We start from the raw sequence: 27,099 nt of genomic DNA, 5'->3' as shown, positions 1-27,099 counted from the left end.
TCAATCTCTCTCTCTTTCTCTTAAAGATAACAAAAAGGATCTCATGAACAGTCTGTTCTTCATTAAACAGAAACAATATTTACAGAACCTAAAGCTGTAATCCTGCACTTTCCTAGATGAGTTGCATTCAATTAAGACACTCACAGATTTTTTAAAGGCATCATATAGTATTGGAACTCAGCCTAAAGTATCAGATAAACTAACTCTAAAACACTGAAACCTCTCTGTATAAATCCTTATCATAAGAATAAACAAGATATGCAGACATCGTATTTTGTAGAATCAAAAATTGATTTTGGTTTATCAAAAGGTACGATCTTTCCATTGTGAGATGAGCAAGTTCTGAGGATCTAAAGTGTACAGCATTGGATGTTGATGAATATATTAATTCATTTAATTTAAAAATGCATTTGAAATGGTGCTAAGGACTTGTTGAATATGAACAATTTATTCCATTATTCATTCTAACACATCATGAAGAAATAGTGGAGAAGGGCTTCTCTAGGTAGGCCGGCTTCACATTCTTTATGTGGCCCTGGATTCATATTTGAGTTCTTGTACTTCACACCAACAGGAGTTAACTTATCAGATTACTTAATTGACTGGGATTCTCAGAAAGGAAGCTGGGGTGGAGGCGGTGAGTAGGACTTTAGTTAATCAGAAGCAAAAAAAAAAAAAAAAAAAAAAAAAAAAACAGCAGGAGAACAGGTCCACGCAGGGGCAGCCACATGCTAGTGGTCCCCAAGCACAGCGAGGATGCAGCTGCCTGCACTGCCCATGGGGCTGGTCGCCACACAGGGCTCTGCCCTGAGGCCAGTCGGTTTTCTCTGCTCCATGCCTGCTCCGTGTCTCACCAGACTTCACTTTGAGGAAAAAAAAAAAAAAAAAAAAAAAGGCAGCACAAGTGCAAAGATGAAGTGATTAAGAACTTCAAAACCAGCGACCACCAAGCACGAGACCCAGTGTGACTCATGCAGTGTCCACTCAGGAAGCAGCTCTGGGTCATAGCTACAGAGTCAGCACCCAGGCCAAGGGAAATCCTGGGTCATCCCTGCATGGCCGTCACCGTGCCAGACGCATTATACTAACTCCGATCCCCACCAGACCCTCATAGACAGGCTCCTTATGTCTAATATTAAACAAAAGGCAAAGCAAAGTCCTCCTGGCTGCAGAGTTGCACAGGTTGGTGTGTCTGTGTATATGAACCTGATATCTCGTGCGTGGTGAGCTAACAGTGCATTTCCTCTACTGCCTTGATGTTGGAGCCTCTAAGAGATACGTCCATCGGTGGCGACCCCAGACCTGCTGAGTTGGAGGCAACACCATCCCAAATCCTTCACCAGCTTGCCAAGTGTTTCTCCAAATCTGAGAGGGTGAAATGGAGACAGAGAAGTGTCTTCATTTTACAGTACTGGGATTGTTCATTTGAGAATCCCATGCTATGGAATTCAGGTCAGAAGGGAAAGCACTGGTACATAAACTAGCTGAGTAATGGCAAGCCACAGAACCCAATGATTCTGTATGGAATGAGTAGGTATGAGGAGTGCCACGAACTTTTTCTAAGTTGAAATGGATTTTTCCTTAAATGGCTGTATTTTTAAAAGTATAAAATACCATAAGCATTAAGCAGTAATGTATTTTATTCCTACCACAGATTTTTAAACCACTGGGGCTTTACATAGAAGATAAAACTGCTAAATATGAAAAAATATATAAAATCACGTAGGCCTTTAACTTGTTTTACTAATGTAAGTCTAAAATCTTTTGTTTTAACTTTAGAATATAGATCACTACATTTAAATCCCATCCTTTCCTTGCTACCACATATTAGCAAGGTCATCTACCATTCATCTCTGAGTTTTTTATTTCCCCCTGAAAAAATGTGTACTTAAAAATACTAGCTATATTTCTAACTACAGTACAGAATACTAAAAATCTACTTGAGGGTGATACTAAGTCATCATCATTCTGAGATACTTCAAGGACACACCAGGTGTGACACAGAAGGAAGAATATCGATTACGGAAACAGTTTCCAAATATAAAGAAAAAATATTTTGAAATGAAAAGTGAAACATTACAATTCATATTAAAGTCCAGTTACTAAACTTGCATGTTTTACCTATATGATGTGTTTTTATTTATTATATGTTGATTTATATGCAGTTATTATGTATTGATTTATTGTCATTTTTTCCTTTCTTGAATTCTATTCCATTGATCCTCTGGAAAAAAAAAATGTGCATTTACATCTGGCCATTCAGGAATTATAATTAATGTATAATTATAAATAAATGAATAAAATAAAAACACAAAAAATACCATTTTGACCAGTGTTTAATACGGCCAGACTCAGGAAGCAGTTTTATGCAGAGCACAATATTTGAAATGTAAAAAAAAACTTTTCTTCTCCCTTCACCAGTGTCACTATACATCCAGTATATGTTAGAAGCTAAGAGTGCAAAGAGATAAATACCTGGTATGTGTAAGAATATTTTTTAGCAATAGTATTTAAAGCTGCTATTATATCCATCCACAAACGGAGGGACAAAGTGTATAAGTGATTGATATGATCAGAGCCTTCCCATACGCTGCATTTCGCTCATAAAGATGCACTAATTCGCCTGCAACTAGGAGTAATTCAAGTCACCGTGAGAACAGTGTTTTTTAATTTTTTTATTTATTTTTGAGGCGGAGTCTCGCTCTGCCACTCAGGCTCCAGTGAGTGGTGCAATCTCCGCGCAGTGCAAGCTCCGCCTCCCGGGCTCACGCCATTCTCCTGCCTCAGCCTCTCCAGCCAGTGGCTGGGACTACAGGTACCCGCCACCACGCCCAGATAATTTTGTGTGTGTGTGTGTGTGTGTTTTTAGTACAGACGGGATTTCACCATGTTAGCCAGGATGGTCTTGATCTCCTGACCTGGTGATCTGCCCGCCTCGGCCTCCCCAAAGTGCTGAGAGAACAGTATTTTTTTGTCATGGATCGGGGGGAAACACTGCAGACATTTTCATGTCGGTAAAGGTGTGTCAGATGCAGGGGCAGAAAACAGCTGGGCTTGACAGACAGGCAGAGGTGGGGATGTTAAAATAGGGCAAGAGTGGAGCACAGGAGAGCCCTGAGCTTTTTAGGAATGGGGTGAAAGCTTTTGAGAGAGAAATCAACCAACTACAGAATGGATCCGAAACAGAAAAACCAGAAAGGAGGTGGGGGAATGTAGACAGTAACATAGAAGACAAGGCTGTGAACCTTCTGACCTTTAGGGGACAGAAGGTCATCTACTGATGAATTTTTGGTACAGAAAAAAATTAGACTATTTATATTTATTCCCTGTATTAGTCAAAATGTGAAACAAAGATGATATGATAGAAAGTAGGCAGGGTGGTGCTTGGTAATAAATATGAACTGTATAGAAGGTAAGCTTGAGACCATACATGCATACATAATTCTCTTTTTAGATTTTTAGAAAGAATTATGTAGTTTAAAAAAAAAGAATTTTAAAAAGAATTATGTACGATACTTCTTATCATATCATCTTTGTTAGGCCGGGCACGGTAGCTCATGCCTATAATCCCGGCACTTTGGGAGGCTGGGGCAGGCAGATCACCTGAGGTCAGGTGCTCAGGACCAGCCTGGCCAACATGGCCCTGAAACCCCGTCTCTACTAAAAATGCAAAAAGTAGCTGGGCGTGGTGGTGTGTGCCTGTAATCCCACCTACTTCGGAGGCTGAGGCAGGAGAATCACTTGAACCCGGGAAGCAGAGGTTGCAGTGAACGAAGGTCGCACCACTGCACTCCAGCCTGGGCAACAGAGTGAGACTCCATCTCAAAAAAATAAAATAAAACATAAAAATGAAAAGAGGATGCTAATCAACAAGTCTCCCTTTCCTGAAGCATTTTAGAAGAAAGACGTTTACATTGATTGAAACTGATCTCTCACATTGTCAAGCCAGAGGTAGCAGTATCATATAAATAACGGGCAAACCTATAGAAATGCACATTTATAAGCTATTTATTTAGACACAAAAGATAGGTATCTAGTAAGACATATACAAATAAAAAGAATTATTCTTAAGGCAGACTAGAAAGAAGTCATAAAACATAACTATGATAGGAAAATTCTAGATTAATTTTCCAGAAGCAGAGATATCTGGGAAAAAGTAAGCTGTCACATTGTTTAGCAAAATTTTCAAGAGAAATAATTTCTACTTCTTTCAAATCATAGCATACATATGCTTTATACCATAAATGATAATATATCATATGGGAAAAGGCAATGTCTCTTTAAAAGGTGGTTCACAGAGCCAGGCACGGTGGCTCACGTCTATAATTCCAGCATTTTGGGAGGCCAACATGGGTGGATCACAAAGTCAAAAGTTCCAGAGCAGCCTGGCCAAAATGGTGAAATCCCATCTCTACTAAGATTACAAAAATTAGCCAGGCATGGTGGCGCGTGCATGCAATCCCAGCTACTTGGGAGGCTGAGGCAGGAGAATTGCTTAAACCCAGGAGGTGGAGGTTGGAGTGAGCCAAGATCGCACCACTGCACTCCAGCCTGGGTGGCAGAGCAAGACTCCACCTCGGGGGGGCGGTGGTGGGGAGGGAAGGGGAAGGTGGTTCACAAACTATTAGGTTCCCTATCACTTTTAATGGCAAAAACTACAATTATTTTTATGCCAACCTAATACATGACTCTGAATCCCCAGGTCCCCTGATTAAATGTGAAGACAACATAAAGGTAATTCTTGTGCAATCTAAACATTTAGAAACGCTTAAACAAAAAAGAACAAAACACAGGCAGTGGGAAAGGAGGTAAGTCTTAGGTACTGTAGTGTTTTACATAATATTATCCATGGATACCTTTTGTGTTCAATTCCAATATTAAAATTTGGACATTTACAAATATGCTTCTAAATAAAGTTGCAATTAGATGTAGAATGTAGCAAAAGAAGTTTTTAAACCCCACGAATATAGCCTATGAAAGCAAAGAATATAAAACACAGCCATTAAGAAGATGAATGTCCTAATTTGACCAAAAATAGTTTAATAGCTTCACCTACCACTGATCATAAAATGTGAGCATTAAGAATCAGAATATAACAATAAGCCTCATCAGGTCCCTGGAATTTATTGTAGACATTTTTCTAAATCCATCAGGCAAAATTCTGAGAAGAGTTTGCTTAAATCTTCCAAATGAAAATGATTTTAGAACACATGATAAACATGCAATTTTAATCAAATACTTAGAACAGGACAAATGGGACTTTTGTAGATATTACAAACTGAAATGACCTTGGGCAATTTTTCTCAATTTGCATGACTGGCAGAGTGTAAAGTTTTCAAACATCACAATTAGAAAAAAAAAAAAAAAAGACATTTCAGACTAGAGAGTTCAAAACAAAAAAGTTGATAAACAGAGAGTGAAGGAAGCAGATCCATGTAAAGAGATTAATAGAGGAGTAGCATGAAACAGGGTCAAGAAATCAAAATACAGGCACGTACAGATACCTGAGTATTCAATACCCAGGTAGAACACAAACACTATGTGGAACATAAGTGGTTATTCTCTAATTTTGAAAAGAGAACAACTCATTGGCTGTAGTGTTTATTGTAATTAACTAAATAATTATTCTTTGGTACACAACATGCAGATGAAAATTCCTCCTTTTCTAGATGCATGTAGGTACGGTACACTCTAACACAGAGGTGTTGCTGATTATTTTTATAAACTCTGAACTGGAAAAATTGCATTAAAGTTGAGATAATGTGCTGGAACATGGGTGAAGAAAGAAACCAAGTCGCCCAAGAAGACATCACGTGAGCCTGACAATGGATGAAGTAAATGTCAAATGCTGTGATTATAGACAACTATAAATGTGTACCTCTGCACCCAGACTTCTATGCCACAGTGTGTAAGGAGTCAGTAAGTCTTCATCACAAAAAAAAAAAAAAAAAAAATCCATACGGAAAACGTCATTAATAACATAGTACCTTAAGAGAGAAAATAAACTACTGTTTAATTTATCATCTGGGAAGTTTAGATTGTTTGTAGAGGTAAAAAGATTTTGTCTCATCTGTAAACTGTTGGCAGCTTTGACATATATCATAAAAGCTATTTCTATTATTTTCACTTGTTACATCCTACAGTCTCTTCAAAGCACAAAGGAGTGTGTGTCTGGTGCGAAGAGAAGTGACAAAATACCTTTGGGGCAAGTAAAATGTTCTCTCTCTCTCTCAGGGGTTCACAAATTATATTAGCATTTTACTGGTGCAGAGAAACTCTGCAGTGATGAACTCTCATTAAGTTTATTTAATACATGGTTTGCAAAATGTCTCTGGTCACAGGACTATTTTGGTCTGCGCACCACCCACCAACAACCTGGATCAGTCTCCTCTTTCATGGGCAGATGGTAAGTAATGTATTCAAGGTCACAAACCAGGAAATGACATAGCCTGTCTATTACACATGGATAGGAATCATGAACCTCAGTGAATTATGGACTCCACCCCAAACAGTACAGCCAAGTTGACATGCTAGGAGGAACCACAGGGGAAAAGTTTCAGGACTTTGGATTTGGCAATGATTTTTTGATATGAGACCACAGTTATAGGCAACAAAAGCAAAAATATACAAACGTGACTACATTAAACATGAAAAAGAAAACAATGGAGTGAAAAGTCTACGTTCTGCTGCTAAGTGAAATAAGCCAGTCACAAAAAAGACAAATATTGTATGATTCCACTCATATAAACTATCTCTAGTAGTCGAAATCATAGGAAAATGTGATTGCTTAGGGCTAGGGGTAGCAGATAGACAGAATTAGTGTTTAATGAGTGTAGAGTTTTGCCAGATGTGAACATTGTAGAGATTGGCTACAAAACAAAGTGTGTATACTTAAAACTACCGAATTGTACACTTAACAATAGCTAACACGATGTCATGTTATTTATATTTTTATCACAATGCAAAGGACTGGGGAGCCCACTGAGTCTAGAGCTAGAAATATAGCACAAGTTTGGACAAGTCACCTGTGAGATATGTCACGGTTTCTTTTCAAACCGCCTGCTCAGCTTCTTATTCTCTAATTCCAAGTACCCCCCACTTTCTTCTCCTTCTCTTCTTTCTGGCTACATGCCCAGAAATGTCTCAGCCCCAGCTTACATGCCTTTCCTTATTTGAGAATGGGCTGGCTCTCCAGTCCTGTGTGGATGACCCCTTCCTCCTCTCTCCTGTCTCCCATCACACGCCCACCTCATCTAAGAAAGTTTAAATCTTTAGCCAGTTGAGTCTAGCTTAAATTTTGCGGTCCGACCCCAGCCAACGGGGAAAGGACGGGTGCAGGGGTCGCGTTAGGAATAAAAGTTTTGATTCTTTATTTTTGTTTGTTTGTTTGTTTGTTTGTTTTTTTGAGAGGGAGTCTCGCTCTGCTGCCCGGCCTGGAGTGCAGTGGCCTGATCTCAGCTCACAGCAAGCTCCACCTCCCGGGTTCATGCCATTCTCCTGCCTCAGCCTCCCGAGTAGCTGGGACTACAGGCGCCCGCCATCTCGCCTGGCTACATTTTTGTATTTTTTAGTAGAGACGGGGTTTCACCGTGTTAGCCAGGATGGTCTCGCTCTCCTGACCTCGTGATCCGCCCGTCTCGGCCTCCCAAAGTGCTGGGATTACAGGCTTGAGCCACCGCGCCTGGCATCTGATTCTCCTTTGTTTGGGGTGCTCTCGTGGCAGCCAGCCCTGCTAGAAGCACCCTCCTGTGCAAAAGTAAATGTGCTTTGCTGAGAAATCCTTTGTTTGAGTGCTCGATTTTGTTGTTGTTGTTTTTTGAGACGGAGTCTCGCTCTGCCGCCCAGGCTGGATTGAGCGGCGCCATCTTGGCTCACTGCAAGCTCCGCCTCCCGGGTTCCCGCCATTCTCCTGCCTCCGCCTCCCAAGTAGCTGGGACTTACAGGCGCCGCCACCACGCCGGGCTAGTTTTCTGAATTTTTAGTAGAGACAGGATTTCACCATGTTAGCCAGGATGGTCTCGATCTCCTGACCTCGTGATCCGCCTGCCTTGGCCTCCCAAAGTGCTGGGATTACAGGCGTGAGCCACCACACCTGGTCCGAGCTTTATTTCTAACAGCACCTCTAATTTGTGTTTTACCCTCCCATAGCACAGACTATACTGCATTTTCAGTCTTTTGTTTACAGCTCTCTCACTCTTTTTGAGCTCCTAAAGATTGGTGACTGTCTCCAAGATCTTGAATGGCCATGGGGAATTTAATTTTCAATGAATTCATGCATCATGCACAACTAAAGGAAATACTAAGCAGTTCATAAATGTGTGAAGATCAAAAATTGTTCACACATTAAAATAGTGAACTATGTAAGTTTTTCTTTAAAACGGACTATCGAAAACAAGATATGATCACAGAACCTATCCCTGATTTCTTTAAAGCATTTTCCCACTGATTGGACATTATTACCTAATAATTAAATGAAATGAAAACAAACGAGTCAACACACTTGGGTGATGAACTAGTTGCCACGTGATTTAGAAATGTCAGAATAAAGAGGGTACACAATGTTGAACCACTGAAGGATTTTTAGCAGGCTATAATTAATGATCTGATCAAAGTGTCATTCTGGAATAAATCTGAGCTTGGTGGTGTGTTGAAAAAAGTCAAGGACAGAAAGATCACTTGAAATTTATGACTACAGTTCATGAGAATGACAAGATTTGGGGGAACAGATATTTTAAAATGAGAAATAAACAAGTGCCCTAACAAGGTAGTTTTTAAAAGGCTTAAATGCCAATTACAGATCTCTTATAACTTCCTGGTGAACTGTGATTGAAGCCCTCTGGGAAAGAAAGTTTTTACTTCATTTTTACTTACTCAACAGGACGTAAAGAATTGACAACCTGGCAAAGGAGAGTGGAGGGACTCCAAACATCCCAGCCTGATTTCCACTTCAAGTACTATTTCACTTTTTAACACTAACAACTTTACTCACCAACCATCTCAATACCACTTACATGTCTAAAGTCCACTCCCCTGTGTCTACAGCCTTGATCAAAAGTATGACGGGACTGAAGTTTTCATAAATGATTAGTTGGTGATTGGCTAAGTCACAGAGCCACTAGTCATTACTTATTCCATTTCTAGAGTCTTTATTCCCTGGTTACTTACCACGAAAAATTTGCAAGACCTGCAGTAGAATAGAGAATTCTTTCAAGTTTTAACATCCAAGGGATAAATTTGGTAGAATAACATCATGAATTCTAAAGCTAGTAACCAGCTTCGTATCCCGAAACCAAAGGAATGATTTTAAAAAGCAGAATAATCATAATTTTCAAGTGAGCACCACTTGTCAATGAGACAGTATACTTCTGTATCTAGGTCTCTATTGAAATATATTCTCTGTAGTATCATCCTTTTAGATTTACCTATTATTTGGGAAGAGAGGATATATGAGTGCTCAGATAATGCCAGTTTAATACTTGCTAAATATTTTGCATCCAATGTCTCTATATTTTGGCTCAGAAATCCACTGTGACTCAACAGTTTTCCTTTCTGTAGCATGCTTCTGTTTCCAAAGGCTAGACCTACCTAAATGATATTATATTTAATGAAAGTAAACTTACTCAAAAACTTAAGGATCTACAAAATCCTAAGAGTTGCCTTATGCAGTAAAGCGAGTCCTTGCCTGTCTCAGAACTATGTAGAGTCAATGACTTCCAATTACTCTTAGAATAAATCCTGGGCTAGAACGTATTGCACACTGTGGCTCTTGCCCCCTCTTTTCAACCTTGTTTCTTTCCTTTTCTTCTTTTTCTTCCTTTTCTGATTGCTCACAGCCTTCCTTTTGTTTCACACATGTGCTAGGTTCTTTTCACCTGGGGTCTCTGTATTGATATTTTATTTCAATTACAGCATTTTTTTCTAAGTGATTTATGGCTGACTACTGCTCATTTTCTTTCCAGGGATACTTTTAATCTGAGGTTCTGCTGTCATCTGCACCTCAGAACCCTGCCAATTTGCTTCAAGGTGCTTATAACCTACAACCAGATTTAGGTATTTTCTTTCTAATTGTGCCCCCACCTCAAGAATGTAAATTTGATATTAGCAGAGACCACATTGATCTTGTTGTCTGGTTGTGACTCTACTTACAGGGTCAAGAGGGCAGAGCAGGACATGTGAGTGGAGTGTGCATAATCGGTGGTGCACATAGGGAACCTACAGGACACTTATGGGAAGGGGAATGGAGAAAGGATCACCCTCAGGGGAGATGGGAGGAAGGCCCACCTGCGCTCTGCAAAGGTCATTCCTAATGGAAAACAAACCAAACATCGTCTCCCATGAGGCACAAGGGCAGATGCACACAATGGCAGTTGTCAATTTCCAATGAAACCCTTTCCCACATGGGTAACATTCTAAAATAACAGTAGAGTGAGAAGCAGCAAAATTTGTTTCATGATTGATAATTTTCTGAAGCAATAACCAGGAGTTCAGCTTGTAAGTACATGACGTTACTCATAGGACCTACCTCTTAAATAATTGAGGGAATCGTAAGCGGCTGTCCCGAGAAGTGATTGTAGGATAAGTCCACCCCTGCCCCTGCCTTGTCAAATACATTACAATGGAAACTCCAAAGACTTGCCGAGGACAACTTTATTTCAATCACTTTATTTAGGAAGGACGTCAACTGAAGCATCATGTGATTAGGTAATTGTAGGGAGACCCCTGAAACTATCGCTATGGCATACAAGAGGAAATGCTCCTGATTATTGTAAATACAAAATTGCATGCAGGATTGTGTAAAGACAATGCCAGGTTGGACTGCCAGAATGAGCCAACAGTGCATGCTGTGCTTCCCCCTGCAGACAGCCTGTGAACAGACGTGCAGTCAGGGAGGTTTCACATCACCAAGATTCCTATCCCAGAAAAGCAGATGTTCATAGCTCTGGGAATGGAATGCGACCCTTGTGGAGAGCCTATAAACGGATGCATGAGGGACGCCTGTCCATATGGATAAGATAGGGCTATAAATGCCTTCTCTTGCCACGGCTCTTCTAGGCCTCTTTAGGGTTAAGGAATACTCCCTTCTGAGAATTTCTGGTGTAACTGGTTGTCTAGCTTCACGTCCTGTTTCTAAAGATTGTTTGTGACCAGCTTTTGCTGCAGCTGTTACTGCTGATTAATATCTTGCTAATCATAGGTTATGGAAAGACTGTGTTTCTGTTTTAAGGCTCTGCTAGAAATTACTGATGCACACACTATCTTGTAAATTCTTATCTCTGTATACTGTACTTCTGCATACAGATGTTATGTTAAAGAATTACTTCATCCTCATGTGACCATCTCACCTCATAATCAAATGACCCTAAATCCCCCACTAACCTACCCTCGCCCTCACTAAACTTAATAATAAATGTTGGTATATCCAGTGCATGGGCGGCACTGTGGGACCAGAAGGTGATGACCCTCCTGGACCCAGCTTTCACTATCTTGTGTGTGTCTATTATTTCTCGACCTGCCCATCTGCCTGGGAACAAAGAGAGAGCCCCGTTGCACTGTGGGCTGCTGGATAGATCCCACAATAGGTAATTTATTTTGGACCTGTCCCTTACATTGAGTAATTGTTAAAAGGCCAAAATATCACCAGTAGAAGTAAAGTTTTAATCTGTTATTAGTTTTTTGTGTTACAGTCAACACACAAATAAATATTGAATGCCTAAAATAATATTGTAGAAGTGACTTTACATTCCCAGAAGAGGCTCTGGAAATCTCTGTGATGTAAGACAGAAGCCAGAATTTACACTGTTTTGGATACTTCCATGGTCCTTGGTGCACTGAGAACAGTAGGGATGAGAGAGACATGAATAATCATTGATTGACATTAATGAAAGCAATTTTAATAGGACACAAGAATGCATTATCTGTGGCCAAACTGTGAAGCTGAAGGTGGGTCTTAGGAAAATTGTTTGAAATACATATGTGGAAAAAGATCTTCTGGAGTGATTAATACAGAAATACATGCAGTAAGTGTCTTAACATGAGGTAATTAAGAAGATTACTTCATTACACTATTGGGTGAATGCTGGTTTATACGGTGCTTCCTTTGTTGGAGATAGTAAGCTCTCGTCTCTGAGTGTACAGAATGAAATCTCTGTAAACACACTTGCTATATTGGAGTTCTGCTTTCTCTGTATCTCACATTTCCTGTGATGTTATTCATGCCCACCAAAATTCAAATTGAGAACTCTCCTCAGTAGTGTTAATGTAATATTTAAGTGCCATGAAAGCATGTATTAATAATTTGAATGTGCTTATAAGGATTATTGTAATTATAGGGAGCTAATCCAAGTTATCTACATTCAATTATGGCAACGTCCTGCTAAAAATGTTTAGTATGTTTTATTTCAAAGGACATAGGCATTTTCCAGAATTTTAATCCTCATTTAGATACTTCCTTCTAAGTACCTGTGTTGAGATGAGGAAATGAAATGTAGCTCATACTTAATCACTAAAAACAAGAATTAAGGAAGTATTTTAATGGCACATTTATAAGAAGCATGACTTCACAGTAATATTCTATTGACCAATTTAATCATCAGCATAGCCACCTGCAGAAATTAATTCAGTTAATCATCTTATGTTCCCAACATTATATCAAAAATTGAGACAGAGTCCGGGCACAGTGGCTCAAGCCTGTGATCCCAACACTTTAGGAGGTTGAGGTGGGAAGATGGCTTAAGCTCAGGAACTTGTGACTAGCCTGGGCAACATGGTAAAACCCTGCCTCTATTAAGAATACAAAAAATGATCTGAGTGTGGTGGCATTCACCTTCCATCCCAGCTATTCCAGAGGCTGAGGTGAGAGGATTGCTTGAGGCCAAGAGGTTGAAGCTGCAGTGAGTTGAGATCATGCCACTGCACTCCAGCCTGGGCCACAGAGTGAGATTCTGTCTCAAAAAACAAACAATAAAAATTGAGACATAAAGATCACTTCTATATTTTCTAGAAAAATTTTTAAAAGACTATATTCTCACAAACAACAAGTACCTTTTAGAATACAGAACTAAGAAAGAGGTTCTCTCTCTTAATTACTGTGTTTTCTTTTCAAAAAGATAATTTCAGAACATTTAAAGCTAAATGTAAAGCCTAATAATAGTTATTTTAAAAATCTAGGTGTCTAATATATTTACATCTTTCTCTTTGGTTTGGCTGCCTTTAAAAATTTTTCCGTTAAATATTTGTTTTATTGTACACGCTTTTTTATGTTGCATCAAATACTTAAAGAGAAGGCAGCTTACTACTTTAAAAAAATCTAGATATACTTATTTTTTACATGTTTATGTATTTTTGAGTGAAATTTTATTCACTCATGACATATTTTTTCACCATATATCTAACTACCAATTATATAAAAACATACAAGAATGACTTAATCATGTATAATAAGTTTTGACCTCAGTGCCTTTGAAATAGTAGTACTATATCACAACATTATCTACATACGTTAATAATTGCAAAATATAAAAGTCTGAATCAAATCAGGTATAATAGCAAAATATTTATGTTTAGATGATAATGATAAAAATCATTTGACTAAAGAAAAGTAATACTTTGAACTTTCACCTATACTAAAAATGTAGAAACAATGTCTCAGTTTTACTCCTACCTGGTAAATAAATAGCATCAATTCAAATAATGAAAGAGTTGTTCTATTTGTTTTCTTCCAATTATCTCTTTTTTCCTCATAACCACAAATCACTGATTCAAACTCCTACCTTATTCAGAATATATTGTAAATATGATACTGCAATTTTTCTATCAAGATTTTCTACTTCTACTTCCTTCTTTCCTTTCTTTCATCCCTCCCTCCCTCCCTCCATCTCTCCCTCCTTCCTTCCCTCCCTCCCTTCTTTCCTTCCTTTCTTCCTTTTCTCCCTTCCTGCCTGCCTTCCTTGCCTGCCTGCCTTCCTTTTTTTCCTTCCTTCCTTCCTTTCTTCCCTTTTCTCCCTCCCTCCCTCCCTTCCTTTCCTTTTTTCCTTCCTTCCTTCCTTCCTTTTCTTTTTTTCCTCCCTCCCTCCCTTCCTTCCTGAGGTTGCCTTTGCCATGGCTTTCATGTTTAAGGCCCTGTTCCCTCTGCATAGGGTTCTGTATCTAAGAGCAGAGCTTTAGACGTGGGAGTATGGCTTCCACATTGGACCATGTCTAGTGCTGGGCTACTATTTAAGAAAGAGCAACTTAAATTTGCTTTGCAGGACATCTTAGTATTATATCTTATGGATTCTAAACATATTTGGTTAACTTCACTGAGTTTCCTAGTAATAAATGTGAATTAGGAGAAAAAGTAACCTTTTAAGAAAGGCAGTGAAATAAAAAGCTTACGTAGATAGAATTACTTTGGAGCTATTTTGATTCAGTGGCATACATTAACGCTGAAGAAGCTAGGATAACTGCAGCAGTCTTTTGCTTGAGTTCAAACACACCGATTAGGTTTATAATATTAATTTTGGATAGATGTCATTAGACGAGGTATTGAATGTTTCACTGTCTTGTTAGAAGCTAAATTAGAAATAACTTGGAAAGACAGAAATACTTATAAGCTGAATCATAATCAGAGTCAAATTTAGTAAAAAGGCCTAAAAGTGAAAAATGTGATTAAATAAGCATTATTATATATTAAAATCAAAATAGTTTCTATTGTAAGCAATCTCTAAATGGAAAGCAATTCTTAATTAGAGGGAACCACTCTGCTAATAATTAATCTTTAATGAGAATACACATTAAATTTAACTCTGTAATTTATCGGTGAACATCTGTGAATGTTTTCACAGTTACGATGAAATCCATCACTATGTTAAAGTTATGTGGGAGACAGATAGATAGATTTCATTTTAAAATGAGCATTCAAGAAGAAGAAAAGCTTCTTCACGGTTAACCTAAAAAATATTTTAGTATTCATGTAACTATCCTTGAACTAGGGCAATTTTCAAACCCCTAAGACCCTTAACATTTCTAGAGTAATTTTAAAACCTACTGGAGAAGTTTTCAAATCCTTAAATTGTAAAACCCCGTGAATTAGAACAATGTAAAAATCCCATCCACTTGGGATGCAGAAATCTGCAAAATAAAACATCCCTCCCACTTCAACAATGTAAAAATACTAAACTATAAAATGATAGCTTTTCTTGAACCCATCTGGGAGCTGCGTGGCACCTACCCAGGTGACCTCATTTCCTTTTTTGTCTGTTTGTTTTTTGCCTCTCCTCTCCTCTCCTTTCTCCTCTCCTCTCCTCTCCCCTCCCCTCCTCCTCGTCCTCCTCCTCCTCTTCTTTTCTTTCGTTCTTTCTTTTCCTCCCTCCCTCCCTTTCTTTCTTTCCTTCTTTCCCTCTTTCCCTCTTTCTCTCTTTCTCTCTTTCTCTCTTTCTTTCTTTCTTTCTTTCCTGTCTTCTTTTTTTTCTTTTCTTTTCTTTTCTCTTGACAGGGTCTTGCTCTGTCTCCTAGGCCAGAGTGCAATGGTGCAATCATAGCTGTCTGTAGCCTCAGCCTCCTGGGCTCAAGTGATTGTCCCACGTCAGCTTCCTGAGTAGCTAGGACTACAGGTGAGGCCACCGTGCCTGGCTAATTTTGTAGTTTTTATAGAGATGAGGTTTTGCCACGTTGCCCAGGCTGGTCTTGAATTTCTGGGCTCAAGCAGTCCACTCACCACAGCCTCCCAAAGTGCTTGGATTACAAGCGTAAGTCACCATGCCTGGCTTGGTGACCTCATTTCTAAAGGACAAAGTCCCCCAGAAGAGACAAGACCCACATGCTATGTGTGCGGTGAAACAATGGGGAAATGTGACCAGAAAAGAACCACTTGCTTAACATGTGTCAACTGCTGCAAGTGGAGCCTGGGCCTTGTGTGGCTCTGGACCCAGATGCAAGGGGAGTCTGCCGTTCCATCCACAGGCCTCTATCAGGGGACTATAAGAAAGGCTGGGGGCACAGCTGGAGCCCAGAAAGAGCTCTCCCAGCCTCCAGTGCGGAGGCTCTGTCACGAGAGGGCTTGAAACACCATGCATGTCCCTGAAGCTTTGCTCTTGGGAAACACAAACCTTAAACCACTTCAGAGGAGCAGCAAAACCAACCGTTTGAGGTTCTCATATTATACATCAAGTGACGTAAGACTGTTTGAAGGTAAGCTCTGCTCTATAAAAGGTGTGTTCCAATCTCTAGGAGACCATGACAATATTAAAAAACCTTACCTAGTAAGCCCATAGTAGGGATAACTGGGGCAATAAAAATACTTAATTACACCAAAAGCTGTCAGAGAATGTGGGAAGAAATAATCAAAAAACAGATGGGGTAAATAGAAACACTCCAATCTTGGGGCCCGTGTGTTCGATCCTGTTGTTCCTCCCACCAGCTTCCGCCAGATCAATACTGAGTTCAAAAATAGCCACTGCCACCTTGCTGCCCAGCAGTACGATCCATCCTGTACACCTTGAGGTTAGGCTTTGTAATTTCCAGGATAAACCAATATTATCACTGTTCACACCGTTGCAGTCTAAGATATCTGGATATGTGTTTTGTTTTGGTTTCATTGGTTTTCTTTAGAAGAGAACGCAGAGCAAGAGTGACACCTGTGTTAATTCTCCAATGTCCAGTTAAGTTAAATAATGTGAACAAAGACTAAATGGCTGTAGAATATATTGACAATGCAAAGGTGCTGATCTTTTTGCTTTTACTTGGATTCTGTAAGATCACAGAGAATCTAGATCGCATACATTAAACCAGGCCTTCTGGGAATTGCTTTTGCTATCAATACTATTTTACAGCCCATCTTTCACATATAAGTGTTTGGTGTTTGTTTGAGAAATTTCCACCAGTGCCCATGTGGATGTACTATGGTTAAGGGGGCCTAGTTTTCACTTCTGTATGAGAAAAGAATTCCTGAGATGGAAGTAGATGTAGATAAGCCTTCATGGCACAGGTTTTAGAACCAGGCAAACTTGATCCTCAGTATGGACTCACACGGTCCTTGATTCTCCAGACAGTTTTCAGAGATAACTGGTGTCATCGTTTGTAAAACAGCCATCTGTATGTCACCTTCCTGATGGGGTAGTCTGGATACCTCGCAAGGTGCTCAGTAAATGGTATTTGTAATCAAATGCACTTTTCAGGCCTGCCTCTGCATGCCGTCTGTTTTTAACAGTGTGGCTAGGACACAGGAAGGCTAAATATGCTCTGTGCTATGCTTCTTCATTTGGAAAAACTGAGCAGACTTCACAAATATAGGGCAGTTTTAAGGACAAATAAGTAAAAAACGGTAACAAGTTTAGAGCAAGGCCTGGCACAGAGTAAGTGCCTACTGATTTTTCCATTTTTATTTCACGGACATAAACTCTGCTGAAAAATCTGAATTTAGAGATTTGTAGATTGGCAGTCCATATCTTAAACTAAATGCAAAAATATGTCAACAACTTTAAGATAGCAGAAAAACTTTTGGTGATTTACATCAACAGCCCTTATACCATCTGACGCTAATTGTAGTAAGGTTAATTCCACAAATACGTTCTATAATCTCTATTTCAAATTCTGGCATGAAGAATAAGAACAGAGAAATGAGTTCCTTTTAATACTCGAATGGCATAAACGATCAGAATGGTGTTAGCATCAAAAACAACCACTTGAAAAAGAAAATAAATAAAAATGGAGCATTATGTTTAGCCCAATTAAAAAAATACATTAAAAAATTAAACAAAAGTTTGGATTCTCAAAGTTTATCTGAATGAGAAACATGTTAGTCTCTCTTTTTAAATGAATGATATTGTCTAAGAAGAAAGAGAAATGTAGATAATTATATTGATGGGGCTGAAGCCCAGGTAAGTGCATATCTCACTGTATATAATAATAAGCATAGATGAATTATTTCACTAGCACTTCTTTGCAAGACAAATGAATAAAAGCCCAGATGCTACAGGATAACTTTGAGAATAAGAGCATTCATCAGTACTAACTCCTCCGAAACTATTAGTGAATTTTTAAATACTATCATAAATAAGGCTTATGTTTTTCTATCTACAGAGATTCACAAAGTATATCAAAGTAGCCGATTTTTCCAGACACATCCTACGTAAGTAACATCCACAGGATCATTTTACACTGTCACTGAAGTAGTCCTATTCACATAAACTGAGATAAACTTGCATACAAATGCCCATAATAAGCAGGAAAATTTAACCGGAATGTGAAACAACCCTGTGGTTTGTGCCTGGCGTAGAATATTTATCATCAGCTGGAAATCTGGCCTTTCAAAAATATGCATGCATTTACATCCTCGCAAACGGTTTATCTCAATTCAAAAGATCACTTATTAAAGCTTATCCATGTATTTGCTTATTTGCAACTGCTTATTAAAGGAGATGAATATCAACGTTAAACATTTTTAGTCCTTGAAAACAGGTCCTAAAATAAACCTTACTCATTGGAAATTCTTTTATTTTTTTATTATTATTATTATTTTTTGAGACGGAGTCTGGCTCTGTCGCCTGGGCTGGAGTGCAGTGGCCGGATCTTAGCTCACTGCAAGCTCCGCCTTCTGGGTTCCTGCCATTCTCCTGCCTCAGCCTCCCGAGTAGCTGGGACTACAGGCACCGCCACCACGCCCGGCTAATTTTTTGTATTTTTTAGTAGAGACGGGGTTTCACCGGGTTAGCCAGGATGGTCTTGATCTCCTGACCTCATGATTCGCCCGTCTCGGCCTCCCAAAGTGCTGGGAGTACAGGCTTGAGCCACCACGCCCGGCCCTCATTGGAAATTCTTATTTCGCTTTTACAAGGTTTACCTACATAATCAAACGCCAAAAAAGATTTGTGAATTTGACCATTGTCATTCCATTTATCAGACTATTAACTCAGTCTCACATCCATCTCTAAAAGGTTAGAGTCTACTGCGCAATGCCTTCTTCCAATTAAAATGAATAATACGCAAATGCAGGCACCCGAGCAGCAGCTCTCTCCTGGTTCTTACTTTAACTGCCTTTGAGACTAGAAATAGAAGAGGCTTATGACCATAATCTAGGCAGAAAGTAGGATTGTCCATGTTTTGGGGATGCTAATATAGAGTATTTTTTAATAACTCATAAAAACTAGTAATATTACAATGGTTCATTTTTGTGCTTTTTAATGCAAACAACCTGAAATTATAGCAGTTGTTGTATCTAATCACTCCAGATTCAGACTTACACATTTACCCATTAATTTGTCTCTTGTAATATATATTTCTTTTTGTTTGTTTGTTTTTAAAACAGAGTGTCGCTCTGTCACCCAGGCTGGAGTGCAGTGGGGCAATCTTGGCTCACTGCAACCTCTGCCTCCCAGGTTCAAGTGATTCTCCTGCCTCAGCCTCTTAGATAGCTGGGATTACAGGTGCCCGTCACCATGCCCGGTTAATTTTTTGTTTTGTATTAGTATTATTATTATTTTTTTTTAGTAGAGATGGGGTTTCTCCATGTTGGACAGGCTGGTCTTGAACACCTGATCTCTGGTGATCCGTCCACCTCTGCCTCCCAACATGCTGGGATTATAGGCATGAGCCACCACATCTGGCTTATGTATTTTATAGAGACAGTTTTCATAAGACTCAATTTCATGCAAGTCTTACACAGTTATAGAACAATAATATTTCAATGTTTAATAAGAGCATGATTTATTTTTTCTTTAAAAAATGACTCAGTGTAACAGTGAAAGCTGTATGCAGAAAGAGTTGACCTTACTTTTGTATTCCAGGTGGAAACCAGCAGCTGCCACACTAATGTCAGATTGGAAATGCAGGTAGAGTTGGTTGGAAGTACTGTTCAGCAGTGCTGGTACCGTGGTGCCTATAAGAAACAATGCAGATAGAATTTTAACACTACAAAAACATTCACTTTTCTAAATATAAAATACATGAGGATACTTATTAGGCTTACAAATCTCTATAGTTTGTCTGATTGCCACATATTTAATCTGAGTATTGGTTTTATTATGTATTCAGCCATTCTAGTTTTCTAGATATAGTAAAAAGCCATTGTCTGCTCTGACCTGCTCAAGTCGATGTGACACCTTTCTCTTGTGCTTTCTATTGTACCAGGAGGGTTTGTTTTGCATTGTTTTATCCATGTAATCTTCTGCTTATTAAATTTAGTTTTTTACTTGACATGAGCAGAGAGGACAGAAAAGTTCAACAGCCAAGTGTAATGAGGGTTGGAGGAGCAGTTGGACCAGGTGGATACTGATCTGAGATATCCTTCAGAAGATGTTGCTTTTGACCACGTATATATGCTCTTCCTGACCCCCTACGTGACTCATGCTGAGTGACGTTCCCCCTGGATCTGTTGATGATTTCAACTAAAGATGCATGAAAAGGAATATACAGGGCTATTTTGACACAGTGTTTTCTTTACTTAAAATGTTCTAGCCTGCATCACAGTAACTAACCGATTGGAAAGGGCGATACAGGTACCGAGGACCAGGGTAAGAAAGAAGCAATGATGTTGGCAGGTGCTGAGGAAGAAAAAATCGTTCATCACTCAGAAGTTTGAGACATTTTGGTGGAATGTATCATAATATGGAAAAATAACAGACAAGTTTAAGTCTCTTTTTCCTGATGTGTGTATGTTCAATACTCTAGTAAAATCATTCTCTAAATTAGAAGTGTATACATACTTGATGTCAAAGAAATATCCATTGTGTAAAACTCACCACAGTGTAGACAAATTATTCAAGTGAGCTACGTTGAGCATAGTACTGGTGTAAAGGGAGAAGTGATAATTTAAATAACAAAGCAAAGAAATAAGTTGATAATTATTCAAAACAGAAGAACATTATTGAAAAGATAAGACTGCCTATCATCCTTAGCTCACCACTTAAACGATCCAATACTCCCCAACAGATTTTATTTTATTTTTTAGATGGAGTCTCACTCTGTCACCCAGACTGGAGTATATTGTTGCCATCTTGGCTCACTGGCACCTCCACCTCCAGGTTCAAGTGATTCTCCTGCCTCAGCTTCCCGAGTAGCTGAGATTACAGGCATGCTCCACCATGTCCTGCTAAGTATTGTATTTTTAGTAGAGATGGGGTTTCACCATGTTAGCCAGGCTGGTCTCACACTCCTGACCTCAAGTGATCTGCTCACCTCGGCCTCCCAAAGTGCTGGGATTACAGGTGTGAGCCACTGCGCCCGGTCCCCTAGAGATTTGATCAGACCAATGACCCCAGGCAAGGACTCTGACTGTCTCTTTATAAGAGGCTTTAAAAAAAAATTTTTTTTAAATTTTTAGTAGAGATGGAGTTTCATCGTGTTAGCCTGGATGGTCTCGATCTCCTGACTTTGTGATCCACCTGCCTCAGCCTCCCAAAGTGCTGGAATTACTTTGAACCACCGCGCCCAGCCTATAAGAGGCTTTTTAAACTCTATGTGTGTCAAACTTAATGACTAATCTATCTATCCCTGAAACATCACGTAGGTCTCTAATTTTTCTTAACACTACCATCGGCATTCATCCACGTCATCACATTCAAAGCTTCCTCCTTCTCCATGACCCCAAACTGCTCTCCAATCAGTCATCAGGCCCTAACTGGCGTGCTCTCCAAATATTTTCCCAAGTTATTTCACTTATTTCATATTATCTTCACAACAATCACCCCAGGGCAGGCAGCCTTATGTTAACCAGAATTAGTGCAATAATCTTCTAACTTGTTTTTTTGAGCCTGATCTTTTCCTAATTCAATGCATTTTCCATTCAGCAGTCAGAAGGCACTTTACAAATGTATATATGATGAGACATGTTAAAATTCTCATAGATTCCTCATCATCTTAGGAACAAATTTCACACTCCTTGATTTGGCTCCAAGACCCTGCGTGATCTGACTGCTGCTTGCTTTTCTAGCTTCTTATCATTACTTGGTTTTTCAGAATCATTTTTTCTTGCTTCAATATGCTCCATATCATAGTCCTGGGATGTTCATTCCTTCTTCTTTTGATTCACTTTGACTTTCCTATTTCTAGTCATTCAAATATAACCACTTATTTCCCAAACTAAGTCACTCACTCATTCGATAAACATGGGTTTATCAGCCAGATAAACTACTAACCCTTTTTCCAAACATACTAGTTGTTCTCCAACTTCGTGCAAAGCAGAACCTTCCCTGATTACGACAGAGCCTCAAAGACTTGAAACTCATCAAATCATTAAAGGCAATGAGCAGACCACTGGTGCCATGCCAAATATGACTGTTACAGCTTTAACCTGTCTTCCGTTCTGCTCTTACCACGTTCATCTCCTGCCTGGGCTAACGAAATAGCCATCAACTGAGCTTCAGAATGGATATTTGCCTTCTTCTTATGCATTTGTTCTGCACACAAAATAATCTGCTTACAATTAAGTAACACTTGCACATTTTATTTCTATACATGGGTATAAGATGTGTCTTTTAATGAAACTGTAGGTCAACTTGATCTATACTATGCTTTGAGAACTCATCCTATGGAGATGGGGAAATGTAATCTTTACCATGGCTGGGGATTCCTTTCCTGCCCCAGGATAGCCAATAGTCTCAGACTTTCAGGTCCCTGACTCCTTACTTCACATAAGCTCATTCTCCAACCTCACCCGGACCCTTGAATTTTAGCAGTTTCATGTTGTTGTGCACACCTTTGAAAGAATGCTCTTTGACAAGTCCCTGGTCCAAAATCTAGCCTAAGTGCATCAGGCTACCACTTTGTTTTCAAGGCCCAGTCACATCCTTGTGGTCCTGCAAGGAATTCAATGATATCTTAATTTCCTAGAGGACACCCAGGTCTGGGAAGGGCCATCACTGTCCTCTTGTCAGTCACTTCAGCTCCTTCAAAATCCGCCTTCACCACCTTCAACATCCGCCTTCACTACCATCCTCTCTGCTTTCCAAAGCTGAGCCCTTTGAAAGACTCACTCCAGGAGGGGGTCCACCCACAGGTATGAACACCTGTTGCTTTTAGACCCAAGGTATGAACACCTGGCTCTCTCCTGGAACGAAGCTGGGAAAAATACCAGTGGAATGAGATGAAATAAGGTCCCAGTAAAATACACTGCTACAAATGCAAAGGCAGTTTTTGTCAGGTATAATCTGATGACACGGTAAGTACTTCTTCTTGGTCTTGGGCTAACAAACAGAACCTTCTGCTGGGCTTACAAAGGTTCGCCATAGTTTAAACATGTGCCTTAAGGAGTAAACTTTGGCCAATCAGTACCGAAGCTGCTACCACAGTGTGTCGGAAGAAAAACAGCGAGAAAGCAGAGAAAAGAGAACTCCACACGTTCTCCTTATTAACGGCATGCATGTGTGTTTGTGTGTGTGCACACTCTTAGAGCCTTTTGAAGGTAGAGTTCCTGCTTGAGATTTGGGGTCTGTTCCTCCATCGGTTTTCCCTGGCTGTCAACATGGGTATTTTCTCTGGGAGGTGGGGTCATTTTAAGCCTGAATCCTTAGTGCGTAATTCACTGTAAGAACACTGTGTGTGTTGAATGAGAAACACTTATGAAGTGTTTGCTGATATAACTCTTTTGCTTTTTGACCTTGATTTGATAGACAGGCAGAGAGATAAGTAGACAGACAATAGACAGATACATACATAATATTTTAACTAAAAAGTCATGGGGTAACAAACTATAAACCTCTCCTTGCTAATCACCTCAAATATGTTGAAGAGAAGTTACTGTAAACTATGTAACAGGTAATGGAGGAAAGATGAGGGGTGGTTGCCAAGCGGATAACCTGGTGTGTCTCCAAAGAGAAAATTAATCTGCCTAAACTACACCTTCTCTCCTTTCCACAGCCTCTATAAGAAGCGAAGTGTTGGTTGTGCAACTGAAAACAGGGCACACCCAAAGCCTTGGGGAGAGACCAGTGAGGGAGGAGGAAGGAAGCAAGAAGTGGAAGGAGTGTCAGCTGCACCTGCTCACTGGCCCGACTCAGCCCTTTTTACTATGAAGAAAAGGGGCATCCACTAAAGCACTGATTTTTTTACCCATTTTATTCAATTTCCATGATGTTTGTTGTCCTCTCACTATTGCATTACTTTTGTATTTTTGGACAATATTTGTAGAAAGAACACTATATTACTATAGATCTAACTAATTTATCCAAATACATTTTCATTATATCTTCTGCACTACTTTTTGACTGTTTTTACCTGTTATTTGGTATAATCAGTTACTTTTTCCACTCCATTAAATCAATTTAACTAACTATAAATCCTTTTAAAAACCATGTTTCTTCTCCACTTTCCACCTACCGATGACAGGAGCATCAGCTCAGTTTCACTTCTCATACAGCGTTTCACGCTTGGTACAGTTTTTTCAATTGTACCCTCATTGGGATGTGAGACTCCAGCTTTTACATTTTAACATTTATTTAATGCCCTCCAGCCCCTAGCATAGTCATCTCCCATGCAGGTATTCCATACACAGTGTTTGACTTTTTTTTTTTTTTTTTGAGACGGAGTCTCACTGTCACCAGGCTGGAGTGCAGTGGCGTGATCTTGGCTCACTGTAACCTCTGACTCCCTAGTTCAAGTGATTCTCTTGCCTCAGCCTCCTGAGTAGCTGGGATTACAGGCATGTGCCACCACACCCAGCTAATTTTTGTATTTTTAGTAGAGATGGGGTTGCACCATGTTAGCCAGGATGGTCTCGATCTCCTGACCTTGTGATCTGCCCACCTCGGCCTCCCAAAATTCTGGGATTACAGGCTTGAGCCACCGCGCCCGGCCTGTTTGACTTTTTTGTTCATCTTCTCTGAACGTATTACAGTGGTATCAGAGAAATCTGTTTCTTGTTTTAAAAAATTTTCTGTAAGTTATTGGGGTACCGGTAGTTTATTCGGTTACACAAATACTCTTTAGTGGTGATTTGTGAGATGTTGGTGCGCCCATCACCCAAGCAGTAGACGCTGCACCATATTTATCGTCTTCTATCACTCACCCCCCTCCCACTCTTCCCCCCAATTCCCGAAAGTCCATTATATCATTCTTATGCCTTTTCGTCCTCATAGCTTAGCTCTCACATGTCTGTGAGAACGTACAATGTTTGGAGAAAAGCCTACTTTGAGAAAAGCCTACTTCTGATGCCACTTACTCTGCCACCCCTAGCCACTGAAAATGCTGTGGTATGCTCCAGTTCTATAAAGGAAAGGTGATCACAAGTCTCTTGTGTGTGAGTAACAAGTGCACTGTGCATTTGAAAGTGCTTTGTGAATCCTCGGGCCCCTCTAACAGTGATTGTTAATTCAGCAAGCAGGTCCGTGAATGACAGCCCTGTTTGCACTCCTGTTATGAAAAACAATCATTTGCTATCCTGTGAGTAGTGTGGGATCTTGGTGCCCTGGTGGCACACAGGAGAAGCGGTAACGTACCAGCCAGGGGAGGCTAGGAGCACGATGCTGCGCTGGGCACCCAGGCACAGCTGCAGAGGGCACTTTCCTGCAGCAGCTTCCACACTAGGATCTCAGAACAGCCTATAAGAAGCAGCTTATGCCCCTGCACAAAATGCAACAGAGTGATTTTTTTAAAATGGTGCCATAGGCAGAATGTTTTTGATCATATAGTTTTACTGTGGCCTGGATAGAACAATATATAACAAAGGAAAAAGAAACTGTATGATAGTCCCTGAAGATTCTCCTCTCAGCACGGTGATATTTACCTCTCTTTAATATTGTCAGCCACAAAGTTGTATTTATTTTGTTCTATTTTATTCATTTATAATTTATAACCTGTCTATTTCCAAAAAATGATGTTAAGTGGCTTGCGATAAAAGACCTACATACGTATGTTTGTCCAAATAGAAATAAAACACTAAAACATTGAATGATGGACATCAATTATTTTTTCTGAAATACGTACCTCTTACAACTACTCACTCTTGTTTGTATTCAATAACTAACTTTGTAAATGGTTTAATATCTCCTTTATAAACATTTTTAAAATATTGTAATTACAAAAAAAGTTTAAATGTTGATAATGCTTTAACACATTCAAACTTTATGGCTGACTTGTCATTTCTCCATATAAAATGTTTTTAAAAAAATCATTCTAAACTTCAGAAAGAAACAATTTCTAACTTACAGAAAAGTTGCAAGTGTAGCATAGTAAAACTGAAACATCTACTATCTCTCTATAGATAGAATTGTTAAGTCTATCTCTATATGTGTATTGTAAAATTATTTTATTCTAAATGATTTATGGGCAAGTTACAAGCACGATGACTCATTTCTCATAAAAATCCAGTGTCCACTTTTTTAAAACAAAACAGTTCTCTAAATCAAAAACGTAACACAGATACGACATGTCATCCGCTGACCTCCTTTAAATTCCATCCATCTGCCCTCAGGGCTTGCAGAGGACAAGACTCTACTGGAATCACTCAGGGCATCTTGTGTTAAACCTTCTGTTTTCTTTAGTCTAGAAGAGTTCCTGGTCTTTCACTTTTGAAAAAAAACATAAGCAAGTTCTTTTGTGGGATTATTTTTATTTTAAGTTGCGTTTGTCTGATGCTCTGTATGATTATATGAGGCCATGCATTTGGGGTGAGAATACAAAGTGGAGTGCTGCATTCTTCCGAGGGTTTCTTACTGCTGAGCTCCCCGTGATGGGAGGGGGCCGGCCCCATGCAGGCTCACAGATGCCGATTCCAGCATCGCTTCCCGACGCCGCTCAGCAGGACTGTGCATTCATATCAACCGCTTGCCATCAGCTGTGGTTGGAATATGTATGCCACAGCTATTGCAACGTGACACAATAATTCGAACTGCTGCTGCTGCTCCTTCTTCCCTCTTCCTTCTTCCTCCTTCTTCCTTCCCCCTTCCCCCTTCTCCTTCTTTTCTTTGTTTTTGAGAGTAAGTTTCTCAGTATACCAATGCATACAACAGCCCATTCTTGACGATCTTGTGGGACTTGGTGAGAGAGGTGTCTGTAAAACCCCTCCAGGCTGAAGGCACCTTTTCACTCCTTGTCAGGACTTAGGATTCACAGCGGAGAGGCACGAGGATGATGAGAGTCCTGTTTCTCATCAACACGTCACCCACTAACTTGATGTGCCCTGACATTCCA

General features: G+C 39.7%; 1 protein-coding gene across 1 annotated transcript in view; it reads right to left on the bottom strand.

Annotated features, from left to right (window-relative positions):
• The window catches only part of CSMD1 (CUB and Sushi multiple domains 1), a 2,063,566-nt gene that overhangs the window by 233,371 nt on the left and 1,803,096 nt on the right, over nucleotides 1-27,099 (bottom strand). The window contains exon 37 of the mRNA XM_026453909.1: nucleotides 19,748-19,852. Within this exon, the coding sequence (XP_026309694.1) occupies nucleotides 19,748-19,852 (105 nt within the window). The remainder of the gene's footprint in view (nucleotides 1-19,747; nucleotides 19,853-27,099) is intronic.

This window comes from Piliocolobus tephrosceles, chromosome 7 (genome assembly GCF_002776525.5).
Source record: "Piliocolobus tephrosceles isolate RC106 chromosome 7, ASM277652v3, whole genome shotgun sequence".
NCBI classification, from domain to species: Eukaryota; Metazoa; Chordata; class Mammalia; order Primates; family Cercopithecidae; genus Piliocolobus; species Piliocolobus tephrosceles.
Note: the sequence above shows the minus strand (reverse complement) of the source record. Positions and strands in the feature narration are given on the sequence as shown.